The sequence below is a fragment of the Scyliorhinus canicula genome, chromosome 4 (genome assembly GCF_902713615.1).
Source record: "Scyliorhinus canicula chromosome 4, sScyCan1.1, whole genome shotgun sequence".
Classification (NCBI taxonomy): domain Eukaryota; kingdom Metazoa; phylum Chordata; class Chondrichthyes; order Carcharhiniformes; family Scyliorhinidae; genus Scyliorhinus; species Scyliorhinus canicula.
In genome coordinates, this window is record NC_052149.1 from 29,804,921 (window position 1) to 29,821,466 (window position 16,546).

The 16,546-nt window shown below is 44.9% G+C and overlaps 1 protein-coding gene across 1 annotated transcript in view; it reads left to right on the forward strand.

Annotated features, from left to right (window-relative positions):
- The first annotated feature begins 339 nt into the window (after positions 1-339).
- The window catches only part of tie1 (tyrosine kinase with immunoglobulin-like and EGF-like domains 1), a 111,952-nt gene continuing 95,745 nt past the window's right edge, over positions 340-16,546 (forward strand). The window contains exon 1 of the mRNA XM_038793959.1: positions 340-599. Within this exon, the coding sequence (XP_038649887.1) occupies positions 551-599 (49 nt within the window). The 5' untranslated portion in view covers positions 340-550. The remainder of the gene's footprint in view (positions 600-16,546) is intronic.

The following is a 16,546-nucleotide window of genomic DNA, read 5'->3' on the forward strand; positions in this document are numbered from 1 at the left end:
GCATGGCAGATCCACCTAACCGGCACATCTTTGGACTGTGGGAGGAAACCGGAGCATCCGGAGGAAACCCACACAGACACGGGGAGAACGTGCAGACAGTGACCCAAGCCGGGACCGGTGAAGCAGCAGTGCTAACCACTGTGCTACCATGGAGTATTTGAGTAATGTTCCCGACCGGAATGATGTAGAGTGAGTGAGTAGCTCTGATTTCTGTTGTAATCTCTGTGCTCATGAATCACTCTGCTCCTCTCGGCACAAGTGACGCTTTTCCTCTCTCCACTTACCCATTCCAGAAACTCGGCGTGGAGTTGGGGGGAGGAAGGGAGGAAAGGGAAAGATTCCCAAATTTAAGAGAAGATGGGACAAGGTCCCAAAGAAATCTGTCCGAAAGGGACGACTTTTATTCGACTTCATTGAAGGGATTATTACCTCAGAGCGAGATATTGAAGACTGGATGAGAGTTCGCCGCAGAGTCTATTTGTGTGGGGGCTCCGGGATTTTATAAAACCAGCCGTTTCCAAACCTCTCCGCAATAGTTTGTAACGAAAGAATGATTTCGTTCCGGCTGTACTGGTTGCTGTTCCCTTTTCATATAACAGGTAAGAGACTTCCCAAATCTCTTAATGTGAAGAAAATCTCGTTTGTTTATTTTTCGTTTCAGGATAATATACTTTGATCCTTCCTTTCAGCCTTATTTTTAAATCAGGTTTTGCATTATTATTCCCCAAAAAAAATCGTTTCAAATGTTCTACATGCAGAGTTCCTCCCTCTAACCTTCCCTCCAAAAAAAAGGTGTCTGGGTGTTGTGGATAACACCCGTCCAGTTTGGAGATTAAACTATTCCAACAGGTTCTGCACTGAGCTCACACTCACCAAACGGCCGGAGTGGGTTAAGTCCTGGATCAGGAAGGCTGCAGCTACAGAAAGCTGAAGGAGTAAGGTCTCACATTAGTCTTATTCATAAGCGTTTCGACTGGGGCAAAATAAAATGCACAGACTGTGTCAGTCTCTCCCTCTCACCCCCTCCCCAACTCCACTTGCAAACATTAGTTTTGCAATGAAAATATTGTTTTTTTGAGTGCAATTTGTTTTACATTGAGTACTGACACCCACAGAGCAATGCTCCCCCTGTCGGAAAAACCCTCTCGCTACAGCCTCAATGGTACGTGTGCATTTGTTTCTCTGGCGTTACGGTCGAAAACGGTGCGCTTGCGTGTTGAACATTGTTTTTACCCCAAACTGAGCTTTTTTCCCCAATTCTTTCATGATCATGGAATGTGAGCATCGTTGGCAAGAAGCGTTGGACTGAGAAATTAAGAGTCAACCATATTCATACCCACGCGGTGGCACAATGGTTAGCATTGCTGCCTCACAGCTCCAGCGACCCGGGTTCAATTCCGGCCCGGGTGACTGTGTGGAGTTTGCACTTTCTCCCCATGTTTGGGTGTTTCCTCCAGGTGCTCCATTTTTCTCTCATGTATAGGTTAGGTGGATTGGCCATGCTAAATTGCCCCATACTGTCCGAAAGGTTACGTAGTGTTATGGGGATAGGGTGGGGGTGTGGGCTTAAGTAAGGTGCTCTTTCCAAGGGCTGGTGCAGACTCAATGGGCTGAATGGCCTCCTTCGCTGTAGGGATTCTATAATCTTTTTTAAAAATCAGTGTTAAGGTGGTATATAAATGAAAATTATTGTCCTACATTAAAAAGTAATAGAATAGGGCAGCACGGTGGCCTAGTGGTTAGCACAACCGCCTCACGGCGCTGAGGTCCCAGGTTCGATCCCGGCTCTGGGTCACTGTCCGTGTGGAGTTTGCACATTCTCCCCGTGTCTGCGTGGGTTTCGCCCCCACAACCCAAAAATGTGCAGAGTAGGTGGATTGGCCACGCTAAAGTGCCCCTTAATTAGAAAAAATAATTGGGTACTCTAAATTTAAAAAAAAAAAGTAATAGAATTTATGGAAAACTCAGTGTTTAAGTATTGCTACCATACAAAGGTGGTTGACTGAAAATCGGTGATGTGACAGTCATCAAATCATCATCGTGGCTTGTTAAAGCTTTAAGAACATTAAAAAGCTGCCAACTGATTGATCCACAATCAAACTGAAAAGTGAATATTTTACTCCAAGTGATGTGGGATTACTGAGTTGAATGATTGGAAATATATAAAGTAATATCACAAGCATCGTGTTATATTCTGGCTCCATTCTTAGCCAGAAATTAGCCCTGGCACATTCTCCGTGGGAAAAGGAGTAAACACGCCAGACAATAGATAATGCATGTTGTTGAAGCTACTTAGCAAACTCATTGTTGTTGTGTCATGTTTAAAAAGCAGTGTCAGATGTTGAGGTTTTTGAAAGTGACATGAATGCTGAAATGTACAAGATTTATTTGTTGGTGGATTTTCGGTTCATGGCCACCTTCCCCCAGAAAAGATTGTATTTGAATCACTTTTGCCAGCATTTATAAGCACCGAGACAAGTACATTATCTTACTGAGCGTTCTGAGCTATTGACTTTAAGACCCACAACCACCCCACTGAGCTTATCTGCACTGGCGCATGAACACAAAACTCCTGAAAATTTGTAAATTAAATGATGTTTCAAAAGCATTTCCTTCCAGCCTGGTATAGCTATGAAGAAAGGTTGAGTAGATTAGGATTGTTTTCATTGAAAAGACGGAGGTTGATGGGAGACCTGATTGAGGTCTACAAAATTATGAGAGGTATGGACAGGGTGGATAGCAACAAGCTTTTTCCAAGAGTGTCAATTACAAGGGGTCACGATTTCAAGGTGAGAGGGGAAAAGTTTTTTTTTTGGAAATGTTTTTTATTGAGTTTTCATATTTTATATCCAACAAATTACAAATTATTAGAAAAAAAAACATGCAAAAATTAACATGTATATTTACAGGTAAGCACCTTCATAATAACAACTGTGGCCACCCCCTTTAACCGGCATACATATTTTACATGAGAGGGGAAAAGTTTAAGGGAGATGTGCGTGGAAAGTTTTTTACGCAGAGGGTGGTGGGTGCCTGGAATGCTTTGCCAGCGGAGGTGGTCGAGGCGGGTACGATAGCATCATTTAAGATGCATCTGGACAGATATATGAACGGGTGGGGAACAGGGAGAAGTAGACCTTGGAAAATAGGCAACAGGTTTAGATAAAGGATCTGGATCGGCGCAGGCTGGGAGGGCCGAAGGGCCTGTTCCTGTGCTGTAATTTTCTTTGTTCGTTGTTCTTCTTCACAGTAAGCCACAATTATCCGGTGGTATCAACCTTTACGCTATTCTTTCCACTTCACTCACTCATCCTGGAGGCTGCATTTGCTTTGATGATAACAGGTTTCAAACTATAGTTTATGGTTTTAAATATCACCATCTAATAATCAAATGTCATTTATTATTAATCTTGAATCCAGGTCTATTTTAATTAAACCCCAAAATTGTCCTGATTTTATCTGCTAGGTGTATATTCATTAAAAAAACTGTTTGTACCAGTTGCTGATACAAATGTGCTTTTAAGTACTTCCCCATTAAAAAGTTTTTTAATAATAATCTATTATTATTGTCAAGCCAGGAATCAAACCTAGGACCCTGGCACTGTGAAACAACAGTGCTAACCCTTGTTTAGTTGCACCTTGAATCACCTTGAATCAAGCACATGTCTGTCATATTCCTAAGTATCAATTCAAAGTATAATATTTTGTTATTGGAGATGCAAAATGATCTTAATAAAGGAAAGAAAGCTTACCCATTTTATATTGGATTCTCCCTGACCTGAAACCACAAATTCAACACTGGACTCAGCAGTTAACAAGGAAATTTCTCTAATTCAACCATTTTCTCAAGGGGAATATTGGAATTGTTGGCCTTATAGATATAGGCCAGGTTGAACATAACTCCACCTCTACGGTTAATTACCACAACTGATGTTTCATTCACAGTGTTGACGTTTATATAGGTACCAACACCATCACATCAGGAATTCTCCTCTGCTAGACCACTGTGCTAATATCTGACTCGACAAAATTTATAGGTTAGTTCATAACAATACATTTAGTACCTGAAGCCTAATGTCACGACAGAAGGAGAGAGGGTATCCATGCCAAAGCAACAGGTGAGTACCCATAGTGGTGCCTGAATTCATCTGTCTGCACAAAATGAGGTGTTCTCCACTGACCTGGCTAAAACTGATGAGATTGTGGCTGGAGATCACCAGCCTGACATGCGCATTCCATGCAGTTACTACATCTCAACACACACACACGTATAACAATGGATATATTAGGAACCATAGGTGATATGAGGAAACAATTAAACACAGCAAGTTGCTGTGATCTGAACTATGCTACCTGAAAGGGTGGTGAAAGCAGATTTAATAGCAACCTTCATGAGGGAACTGGATAAGTAAGTAAGCAAGGGAAGTAAGTTTCGGGGCAATGGGGTAAAGGGAGGGGAGTAGGACAAATTGGATAGTTCTGCCAAAGAGCCAACATGGGCATGGTGGGCTGAATGGCCTCATTCTCAGCTGTATCATTCTATGATTCACTGACCATAGCAAAGTTTGATGCTCATGACTTTGCTTAGATCATGTTTTAAGAAGTAAATTCCACTGTATTTGGATCATTATTTTAACAAAATGTTAAAATATTCCAAAAGTTCAACCATTGTAATAGCTGCGTGATAAAGAATTGGCAAAGGCAGATGACGCAAGCCAAGTTTCACTCTAAAAGCAAAGTAAATGTTTCAATTTGTGTGCAATAAATACAAGAAAATGTGGCTCAGTGCAGAATGTCAATTATTCATGACAACTTCCATGAAGTGAAATCTAATTTTTCATATCTAATGCATTGAGTAGTTCATAATATTCCTTTTTAGAAATCTTCACAAAACCTGCATAGTAAATATATATTTTAATCAAAATCTTGCATTTGCACACATTCCTTGTCAGTGTAACATTTGCTTCCTGTAAGACATCTTCTATCTGACTTTTTGATACCGTCCTTTTGTTGTCACAATTGAATTTTCCTTTTGATTTCAGTGGAGTGCTGATTAGTCTCCCGTGCTGAACTTCCCGAACCCCACATTAGTGTCACGTTCAGCCCTTTCAACCCTGCAATCGAAAGGCTCAGTTCTTGTTGCCAACCCTCTAGGATTGACCTGGAGTCTCAGGAATTGAAGATCTATCTCCTGGCCGTAGCTGTGTGATCCCCCTGGAGAAAAACCATTGGGACGTTTCAAAAGAAGATTGCTTTAGTTTTATCATTATTTTCAAACATTTCTCTTTTCCAGATATAAAAATATATTGAAAGTGGGTTTTGAAAATGAGAGGCTGACAGGCAAACATCATCCAATTGGGTAAAGAACCTTTTTTGTTCTCCGATTGGCATAAGGAGGCAGTGCACCACAAGAATGGATGGGTTGGCCGACTAATGATTGGAGCATGGGGAAAATCATGTGATGAAAGCTCCATTTAATCACAGTCGCTAACCCTACCCTAACTGGAAACCAGCTTTTAGCATGCAGAGGCAGAACCCTAAATGGATTCTTAATGGCTTTGGGTAGTCCTTGGTATTTCAAGTGTTACCAGTTTAAGTGGCAAGACACTTCTCCAAATTTGAATGAAATCCACCTAGGTTAAAAGCTCATTAACGTTTGCAAGGTGCCCAGTGCCTGTTGAAGACATTTGCCTTTGCTGCCTGAAAATTAGCCACGGCCAATATAATGTTGGGCATCTTTTGACCACCCTTTGGTTGCAGGGTCTGGCTCTGTGAATTTGGTATTTTTTGTGCCTGTTTTCTGGTTGGGAAACATGCACCAAGAGGACCAATTTCAAATCTTACGTCTTTACATTCACCATGGAAAATATGATGGTACAGTACTGAGCACTACTGCCTCACACCGCCAGGGACCTGAGTTCAATTCCGGCCTTGGGTGACTGTCTGCGTGGAGTTTGCACATTCTCCCCTTGTCTGTATAGGTTTCCTCCAGGTGCTCCGGTTCCCTCCCACAGTCCAAAGATGCGCTGGTTAGGTGGATTGATCATGTTAAATTGCCCGTAGTGTCCAAAATTGCCCTTAGTGTTGGGTGGGATTACTGGGTTACGGAGATAGGGGGGGGGGGGGGGGGGGGGGGGGGGTGCTTGGGTAGGGTGCTCTTTCCAAGAGCCGGTGCACTCGATGGGCTGAATGGCCTCCTTCTGCACTGTAAATTCTATGATTCTCAAAGGGGAGAGCAGCCTATGGTCCTCAGGGATTACAAAGACTTTCATTTGTGTACGTATTTACTTATTACGCCTTTTATTTAGCCAACTGAGTCATTTGAGAACCAATTCTTATTTACAATAACGACCTGGCCAAGAGGGTAACGCCGCAATACACAACAATATAATTAATGTAAACATTTAAAACAATCAAATACAAACTGGCAGTGAAAGAAAATTGACAGTTTAACACGTACAAGTATCAGTCAACAGAGCCTTAACACTTAAAGTATTGGCGGAGTGAACAGACAAATTCCTATTTCAGGAGTGGGTCCATCTTCCAAACGGTCCACTCCTCTAACATACATTTTGTTGGTCCTGTTAGGTGAAATCTGAAGGAGGTTATCTCCTTTGAAGAGAAGCAGCCTGCGGCACATATTCTGTAGATGCTGCCTCATGCTGCCAGCTAATGGAGATGGGCACAGGTTAGAGTTTGGGACAACCAGTCCATTCATTCATTCACTGGCCACTGTCTAACTGTTCCAGGAATAATTAATAAACTCATCGCACAACACTGCATCTTTCAGGCAGTCAGATGTGTTAGGGTCTCGAAGGCAATGGAATGGTAATACAATAGGTGGTGACCATTGTCATTACTTGCCACATACATGGGGTGCAATTCAGTGACCGCGTTATGCCCGGCATGGATCGTGGTGCGCCAGATGCAGAATTGAGGTTTGCGCCGTGGGATAAACCAATTTTTAAAAAAAATTTAGAGTACCCAATTCATTTTTTCCAATTAAGAGGCAATTTAGCATGGCCAATCCACCTACGCTGCACATCTTTGGGTTGTGGGGGAGAATGTGCAAACTCCAGTGCAGTATGCAGTGACCCAGAGCCGGGATCGAACCTGGGGCCTCGGCGCCGTGAGGCCGCAGGGCTAACCCACTGTGCCACAGTGCTGCCCAAGTGCACAAACCAATTTGCGATTTACCTGGCCCGATCCCAACGGCAAGTTCCGGACCACGCACAAGAATGGTGAGCATATCATTAACCCTCATTTGCAACGGCCTCTAGGGAATTAACCAACTCCCCCTCAGGGGGTTTAAGCTTGGTCAGGGGCTAACGTGTTTGCAGGTCAGAGGTAGCCCCTGGTACCAGCAGGGTGAGGGGCTTTGTATCTGCGAGGCCTTCAAACCATCTTTAAATATTGTGGAGACCCATAACACAGGTAACCACAGCTGCAGCCTGTCTGTTCTACCAAACACTTTCAGGGCAGAACCCTGCTGTAGCTTCTCTCCTGAACATAAATTTCACTCCCTTTGACTGTGAGCAGCCTCTAGCTTCACAGCTGAAGACTCTCTCAAATGAGGAATTAGCCTTGTTAGCTGTGAGAGTACTTCACATTTTTCAACTCTCAAGTGCCACCTCGAGGGCACATGTGCCATGTCTCAGAGGATGATTAGTGTATTACATGTTCAGCAAACGATGCTTCACCAGTGTGCCTGAACTCTAGGAGCATCAACACCATAGAGGCAGCTGCCAAGGTTCAGATTCACTCCTCCTGGCTGGTCCGTAGTTCCCCGTCGGCAGCATCCACTGGCTGCTACGCAAGGGTCACTATGCTAAGTGGGTCAGCTCCGAGACCCCCACCTACATGGCCGCCATGCCAGAGTACCTGATAACCGCGATCCTTCAGCTTGCCAGCAATGCGACCCAGGACAACAAGAAGATCTACATCGTCCCCGCCACATGCAGTTCACCATCCTCAATAGAGGAGCTCAACAAGCTGCTGGGTGGCGTCACCATTGCCCAAGGCGATGTCCTGCCCAACATCCAGGCAGTGGTGCTGCCCAAGGAAAGCAGGCACCCCAACAAGGTTTATGCCTGAGCAGTAGAGTGGAATAAAAATCTAAATGGTAAGTCTGTGGATGAGCAGAGGGCAGCTGAACATGATCGCACCAATGTTCCTGGCAGAGGTCTGGGGTCTAGGGTCTTCCATTGTGGCTGGGGGTGAGTGTGCAAAGCAAAGTTTGCCAGCACAACTGGCTTGCTGGATGGCACTCTGAGAGAAGGCAGGTACGGGTGGGGGAGGCATGGGGGAGTTTAGGGTCCCAGGGTGGAAGTCCTAACTGTCTCTCTCCTTCTCCAATTCCTTCGAAATGAAACAATATTTGCTGGAGTTGAACCCATGGAGGCTGCCATTGAATTTCTTGTAGCAACCGAGGCGGACAGGCACTGGAGAAGGCAGCAGCAACGCCAACACAGGCTGGAGGCAGCACCACATGGGTAGGGGGCCACTGCACACGCTGATTACCCAGCCACCCATCAGGTTGAGAAAGGATCCAGAATGGGAGGCCACCGAAGGCCCAAGGTGTGCCGGCATTATTGGTATTTCGATGAGCTGACGGACAACATGTGCCGCAGAAGAGTGCATCTCAGCGAGTAGACAATGCGGCATCTGTGTCACATCCTCGCCGACATGGTACCTCGTGGAGGAGGAGGACACCCGCTCCCGGTGGCCGTGAAGATCCCAGCAGCCACCGGGTAATGCCAGGGCTCCAATTGGGACCCACCAAGATGCCCGGGCTGCAGGATTTGCTGCTATCACGCAATGCCCCAGGTCCTGGTGGCAATCAATGAGACACATGTCACCATGCGAGAACCGTGGCATCAGGGAGTGTCCTATATTAACAGGAAGGGGGTTCCACTCCCTGAATGTTCAGGTTGTGTGTGACCACCACCTCCGAATCATGCATGTGTGCAAATTACCCTGGGAGTGTGCATGACAGCTACATCCTGGGGCATCCTGAGATACCCGGGGTCCTTGAGGGCCGCCTCAGCATGGTGGGTTGACTTGTGGAGAACATGAGGTCATGGCTGACACGGTGCGGAGGTCTGAGACTGAGGTAGTGATCCAATACAATGAAGCCCACGTTGCCACGCATGCTGTCATTGAACGATGCATCAGGCTGCTCGATATGTGTCTGATAGTTTGACAGGTCTGCTGGTGCCTTGCAGTGCACCCCCAGAGGAGCTTCCGTTTTGTGGTGGTCTGCTGTGGCCTCTACAACCTGGCACAGCAGACCTCCCACCACACTGCCCCTCCTGGACCATCCTGTTCCCCTCTCCATGGGTCTGTGTAACATCACTCCAGGGTGATGGGCCTGTGTCGGTACTGTCAATGGGTTACCCTACAAGGCAGGAGAGTGATGATAACCTGTTGTGAGGAAAGCTGTGGTGCTCCTCAGTCTCTGCTGAAGTCTGACTCCTATCTTTCTGCTGACAGCGCGCTCACACCCATCCGCTGAAAGGGGTCTGCATCAGGGGCTTTTAATCTTGGACTACTGTGCTCAGGCGATGGGGAGGGCGGAGGGCAACAGGGTGCAGGGGTGCAGACAGGCCCGCTGTGAAGATTAACATGACAGAGGCTTCACATGTATGAGGTGCTGATGGGTACCAGGGGCTTCTGAGGAACATAGACGAAGATCAGATGTGGGGAGGGTGCGAGGTTCCAGCCAGTCGATTGGGGGGGAGGGGGGGAGGGGGGGGGGAAAGGAGTGGTCTTTGGGAATTTGAGGGGTGGCAGGCAGACTGATGCCAGAATAGAGATGGTAACTTACCCTTGCAGCTCAGTGGAAGTCCCTGGTCTTCTTCCAGCATTGGGCGGTGGTCCTCTCGGTCAAGCTTCCCACACTGACAGCTGCTGCCACAGCCTCCCAGGTGACATTTCTGACCCTGCTGCTGCCCCTCCGACCCCCATGGGGGCAAAGGGTGCCTCGTCTCTCATCCACAGCGTCGAGAAGCCTTATGAGGTCAGCATCCCTAAAGCAAGGTCCACATGCCGCCATACTTGTGTGTTGATTGGGAGTGAATGGTGAAGGAATGCTTAAAAATAGCTCCCCCTGATACCGATGAGCCGCTGAGGTGTAAGTCGGGCGAATCAGATAGCGAGGGAACCTGAACCAGTAATGTCGAAAATCTCATGGGGGCTCATTTTTGGCATTAATTGCCGTTGAATATGGGCCCTGATCTCGCCAATGCGGCTGTCGTGAAACTCCTCAAAAACCCACCCGAACCGGACTTTAAATTGAATCTCACCCACAACGTGGCAAGGATTAATGGTAAGAGGACTGGTAAAGGTTTTAAAACCAACAAAAGATGACCAAAAAAAATAAAGAGGGGGAAAATAAATTGAGGAGGGTAAACTAGCAAATAATATAAAATGGACAGTAAGAGATTCTTTAAATATACAAAAAAGAGAACGGCCAAAGTGAACATAGGCCCCTTAGAGAATGAGACTAGGGAAATAATAATAGGAAACCAGGAAATGGCAGAGGAGTTAAAGAAATATTTTGTCAGTCTTCATGGTAGACGACACTAACAACATTCCAAATATACTGAATAATCCAGGGCAAAAGGAAGGGAGGAAATAAATACAATAACTGCCACTAAAGAAAAGGTACTAAGAGAAACCAATAGGACTAATGGCCCATAAGTCGACTGGGCCTGAGAGATTGCATCCCAGGATATTAAAGGAAGTAGATACAGAGATAGTGGCTGCAATGGTAGCAATATTCCAAAATTTCTGGAAAAGTCCCAGAGGATTGGAAATCTGCCAATGAAACCCACATTCAAAAAGGGAGGGAGACAAAAAACAGTTTGCTTAACATCTGTCATTAGGAAAATTTTAGGGTCGATTATAAAGGATGTAATAGCAGAGTATTTAGAAATACATATTATAATCAACCTAAGTCAGCACGGCTTAATGAAGGGAAAATCATACCTGAGAAATTAATTAAAAGTCTTTGAGGCGGTAATAAACTTGGATTTCCAAAAAGCATTCGATATTGTACCACACAAAAAGATATTTGCTCAGATAAGAGGCCATGGAGTTGGGAGTAGTATGCTAGCTTGGATAGAGGATTGGCTATCTGATAGAACAGTAACAACTTCTTACTGTGCTCACCCCAGTCCAACGCCGGCATCTCCACATCATATCTGATAGAAGACAGCGTTGGAATAAGAGAACAATTTTCAGGCTGGCAACCTGCAGCTAACGAAGTGCCACAGGGATCAGCCTGGGGCCACAATTATCTACAATCTAATGACTTGGACGAGGGAAGCGAATGCACTATTGCCAAATTTGCAGACGAGACAAAAAATAGCTGGGAAGGCAAGTGGTGAGGATGACATGAAGGGGCCGATTTTGAGCATGCGTTAGCCGTCAGTGGGAATGCCGGCGCCGGCGCACAGTCCTGAATAATCAGAAAACACGTTTCTCTCCGGCAAGATCATGATTTAGATTTTCAACCCGCTCACTGGTGAAATAACGTGCCATGGGAGCTCGGGAAGCTCATTTTAATAGATTGGCATGTCATTAGCAAGCACTCACTGTGGGATCCCCCCTCCCCTCCTTGTCAGAGAAGTATGACTGTCAGGAGTTAGTGTTGGGCTGGATGGTTGACGGGAGGCTTGTCAACTCTGCAGTCCGGGGCGGCACGGTGGCACAGTGGTTAGCATTGCTGCCTACGGCGCTGAGGACCCGGGTTCGAATCCCGGCCCTGGGTCACTGTCTGTGAGGAGTTTGCACATTCTCCCCGTGTCTGCGTGGGTTTTACCCCCACAACCCAAAGATGTGCAGGTTAGGTGGATTGGCCATGTTAAATTGCCCCTTAATTGGAAAAAATGAATTGGATATTCTAAATTAAAAAAAAGAAAAAAAAAGAACTCTGCAGTCCGTGTGACCTGGGAGAATGAGGGTGCTCTCTCGGGGTGCGTTAATCATGCTAATTGCATGCTTCACTCCTATCAGCTGTGCCTCGTGTGCCATAACAGGCAAACATTTTCCTGATATACTACTGCTGATATATTACTTCACCCTTCCTTGACTAGTCAATTGTACCAATGGTATCTGCAGAGCTAAACATCAGTGCCACTGATTAGAGCCAGGTTCTTAACCCGAGGGTCCATGAGCTCATCCTGGTGGAGTTGAGAACTGTGGGGAAGTGGCTATAGTGTAAGAAGGGAGAGTGTGAGGTTTAATGGAGAGGCACTTACTAAGGGAGAAGAACATGGGTGAAATTCCCAGAGGCCTGGAAGGCTGAGGGTCAGGGCTCTAAGATTCTGACCTTGGATGATTGTCTGTGTGGAGTTTGCATGTTCTCCCCATGTCTGTGAGGGTTTCGTCCATTTGCTCCGGTTTCCTCTCACAGTCCAAAGATGTACAAGTTAGGTAGATTGGCCATGCTAAATTGCCCCTAAGTGTTCAAAGGTTATGTGGGGGGTTTTGTTTTGGGGGGGGGGGGGGGGGTTAGGGTGCACTTTCAGAGGGTCGGTGCAGACTCGATGGGCTGAATGGTCTCCTGAAGGGATTCGGTGATTTCTAGTAGTACACTGTGATTAACAGTTTTCACAAAACAGCAGCAGTCTTGATTCACACAGAGGGATTTGAGGGTCCTTGTGCATAAATCACAATAAGCTAGCATGCAAGTTCAGCAGGCCAATGGAATGATGACCTTTATTTCAATGGGAATAGAGTATAAAAATTGGGAAGCCTTGCTAGAACTATACAAGGCACTGGTTGGACCACAACTGGAATAGTATGAATAGTTTTGGCTCCCTTATCTAAGGAAAGATATACTGGCATTGGAGACAATCCAGAGAAGGTTCACTAGGTTGACCCCGTGTATAGAGGGATTTTCTTATGAGGAGAGGTTGAGTAGGTTGGGTCTGTACTCATTGCAGTTTAGAAGAATGAGAGATTATCTTATTGAGACATACACAATTCCCAGGGACTTGACGGTGTAGATACGGTGAGGTTGTTTCCCCTTGTGGGAAAATAAATCGAGGGCCTGAGGACATAATATCAGAATGAGGAGTTACCCATTTAAGGGGTGCAGTACGTTTCAGCGCCGCCGTTTCAGCGCCGCCGTTTCAGCGCCAGGACTTTTCAGCGCCAGAAAAAAAAAATTCTCCAATGTTGTCATATAATTATGACAGAATTTTTTTTGGCACGAAGCAATTTACAAATCTGTAAGTTCATAAAATGAAATAAAATTCAAGTGTTAACAAAATGTTTTTATTGTAAAAGATCCACTTATAAAGATCCAAAAACAGTACATTAAAACAATTTACAAATCTGTAAGTTCATAAAATCAATCATTAAAAAGAAAGTTCATTGGACATTCATTGGATATTCATTGGAAAAAACGCATTTAGTTTGTTAAATTGTGCCCTATTGAACGAAGGTAGTCAATTTCATTCCTGCTGCCATATTCGGAAACAATTTTCAATATCCTCTCATCAGCTTTTCTATATTTAAGTAATTTTAATTGAGGTTCATTGCCAGCTAAAAGTTTCTCGAAGTGCTCGTCTCTTCCCTTTTGAACATGCTTAAGGACATCAATGAACTTCCAGATAGTTGGGTGTGACATTAACAGTTCACTTTTCAATCTCCTGTTGGCCGCCTCAGCATAGTTATTTGTTCTGTCATCCCCATCTAATGTTCTTTGATACATATTCCACATCTCGGTAGGAAATAAAGGACTTTGTCTGCCTGCTCCTCGGCGATTAGGACGGCCGATATAATTGTCTTCGAAATAGTTTAAAACCGGAATTAACTCCTCCGGTAAATTACCTGCTAAAGAATCCACGTGACTGTCAAGGTCGTCAACTGGCACAAAACATAGGGCAGTTATCATTTTCGAATGTAATGCAAAATCGGGATTGCTCTTATATAAACGCATGAGACCAAAACCACTTATCTGCCTAAGTATATTTTGAGACAGATGAAAAAGGCAGCCTCTTACTTCTATATTGGGGAAGGAGTCTTTCATGGCGGTAAAAGCAGCGCGTTCAAAATCACAATTGATAATGGCAGGTCCTGCGTTTGTAATCATCTCTTTTACCGTCGCAAACAACATCATATAGGTCGCATACTGTTTGTTTTGTAAAAGCGCGTACAATACAGGGTGAACTCCGTTATTTTTCCTAACCATGATGATATAAACTTGATAAAATAGGTGTGGTGCTACCGCAAATGTTCCGTCAGCATACCAAGTCGTGGAAGTTGCCATGTGTTCTAACCAACTCTCTCTCCCAAATACAATAATCCGTTCGTTGTTCGTACTACTATCCTTTAAACAGAAATTTTCCTCGGTTTCTGGGGTGGGTTTATACATCATGTATTCATGAGGTAACTGAAGCTCTTGAATCGATCTTGGATTATCGGGGACCTGATTAACTTCGTCTCGTTTTCTACGAATAATTTTTCGCATTGCCTGCCTGTTTGGTAACTGTGCCATACCTGCCACGGACATTTTTTCAATGCACTTGTTGATAATCGTACTTGGAGGCTCACAAGTCTTTTCAGCCCGGTCTCTCGCATCAGTTATGACCTTTTCCACTTCGATAGCAACGGCAGATGGGGGATGAGTATGTTCGTTGATCTTTTCGATCACCTCTCTTTCTAACGTGTGAATGCGGGCCTTGCACCTACCATCCTCATGGCATCGCCAAAACTTAACTTGCTTTTGTTTCTTGCTTTCTTTGTCGAAACGATATAAAACCTTCATGACAGAACTTCTCTCTGCCTGGCTTGCTTTTCACTGATTCAGCCATGGGTTTAAAGATATGGAACTTACCAAATTTACCAAAAGAAATTTACCAAATAACTAAGTAAGTATAAAAACTTGTTAACAAAACTCTAACATTATCTAAACAGTAATCATAATAAAACTCCAACAAAATCTAAAGACAGTTAGAACGATGAAACGACCAAATAACTAAGTGTAAAAGCTGGTATACCTGTGTCATACCTGTGACCATACTCAAGAATGATTTCTGAATGAATGAGCGCTGAAACGTCCTGGCACTGAAATATTTGGCGCTGAAATATTTGGCGCTGAAACGTCCTGGCGCTGAAACGGCGGCGCTGAAACGTTGGCGCTGAAACGTCGGCGCTGAACTGTCCCATTCCCCCATTTAAGACAGAGATGTGGTGGAATTTCTTCTCTCAGACAATAGTGAATCTGCAATTTTTTCCCGAAAGGGCTGTGGAGGTTGGGTCATTAAGTGTGTTCAAGGCTGAGATAGACAGATTTTTAATCAGTCAGGGAATCAAGGGGAATGGGATAATGGGGATAAGGTGGGAAAGTGGATTTGAGGGTTACCATATCAGATCAGTCATGATCTCATTGAATGGCGGCGCAGACTCAATGTGTTGAATGGCCTACATTTGTTCCTACGTCTTGTGATCTTAGGTTTTCTAAAGACCCACTCACCTTTCCACTCCTTACCCCACCCATTGAGATGATTCTTGACACTTCAGTTTGCGATCTGGCAACTCACCCATCCCTCTCCTCGGTTATCTCACTTCCCAACCCCATCATCAAACTCGCCTCCCCCAACTCCTTTCTTCCTTTTCTTCTCCACACCCTCCTTCTTGTTCCTTGCCTTTCCCGTTCCTCATTATCCATCTTGCGTTCATTATCTCCTCATTTTCTAACCATGCTTGATCTAAATACAGCCCTTGATCCTGACTTCCCACGTGTGAATGGCAGAACAGACCAGATGGCCTGAATGGCCATCTTAATCTGGTCTTGTGGTATGACACTACAAGAGTTTGAATATCAAGCTGTAGCACTCTCCACAAAAGTGGGAATGTTAACATTGTGTCGACAACAACCTCGTCATAATAATTAGTGTCTTATAACGATATCATAATTGTAGCTGATTCCTACTGCAGAATACATATAAACAGAATCTGTTTGCTTAATTCGATTTGAAACATAATTGTTTCAGTTACCAATGAATTTATCATCAGTAAAATAGAATATTTGAAAACAACGTGTGATTTGTCTACCTACCAATTCAAATCGGCAGCACGGTAGCATGGTGGTTAGCATAAATGCTTCACAGCTCCAGGGTCCCAGGTTCGATTCCCGGCTGGGTCACTGTCTGTGCGGAGTCTGCACGTCCTCCCCGTGTATGCGTGGGTTTCCTCCGGGTGCTCCGGTTTCCTCCCACAGTCCAAAGATGTGCGGGTTAGGTGGATTGGCCATGATAAATTGCCCGTAGTGTCCTAAAAAGTAAGGTTAGGGGGGGGGGGGGTTGTTGGGTTACGGGTATAGGGTGGATACGTGGGTTTGAGTAGGGTGATCATGGCTTGGCACAACATCGAGGGCCGAAGGGCCTGTTCTGTGCTGTACTGTTCTATGTCACTTCTATGTCACTTCTATGTCTATGGCAGTGGTTAGCACAGTTGCTTCACAGCTCCAAGGTCCCAGGTTCGATTCCGGGCTTGGGTCACTGTCTGTGTGTGGGTTTCCTCCGGGTCCTCC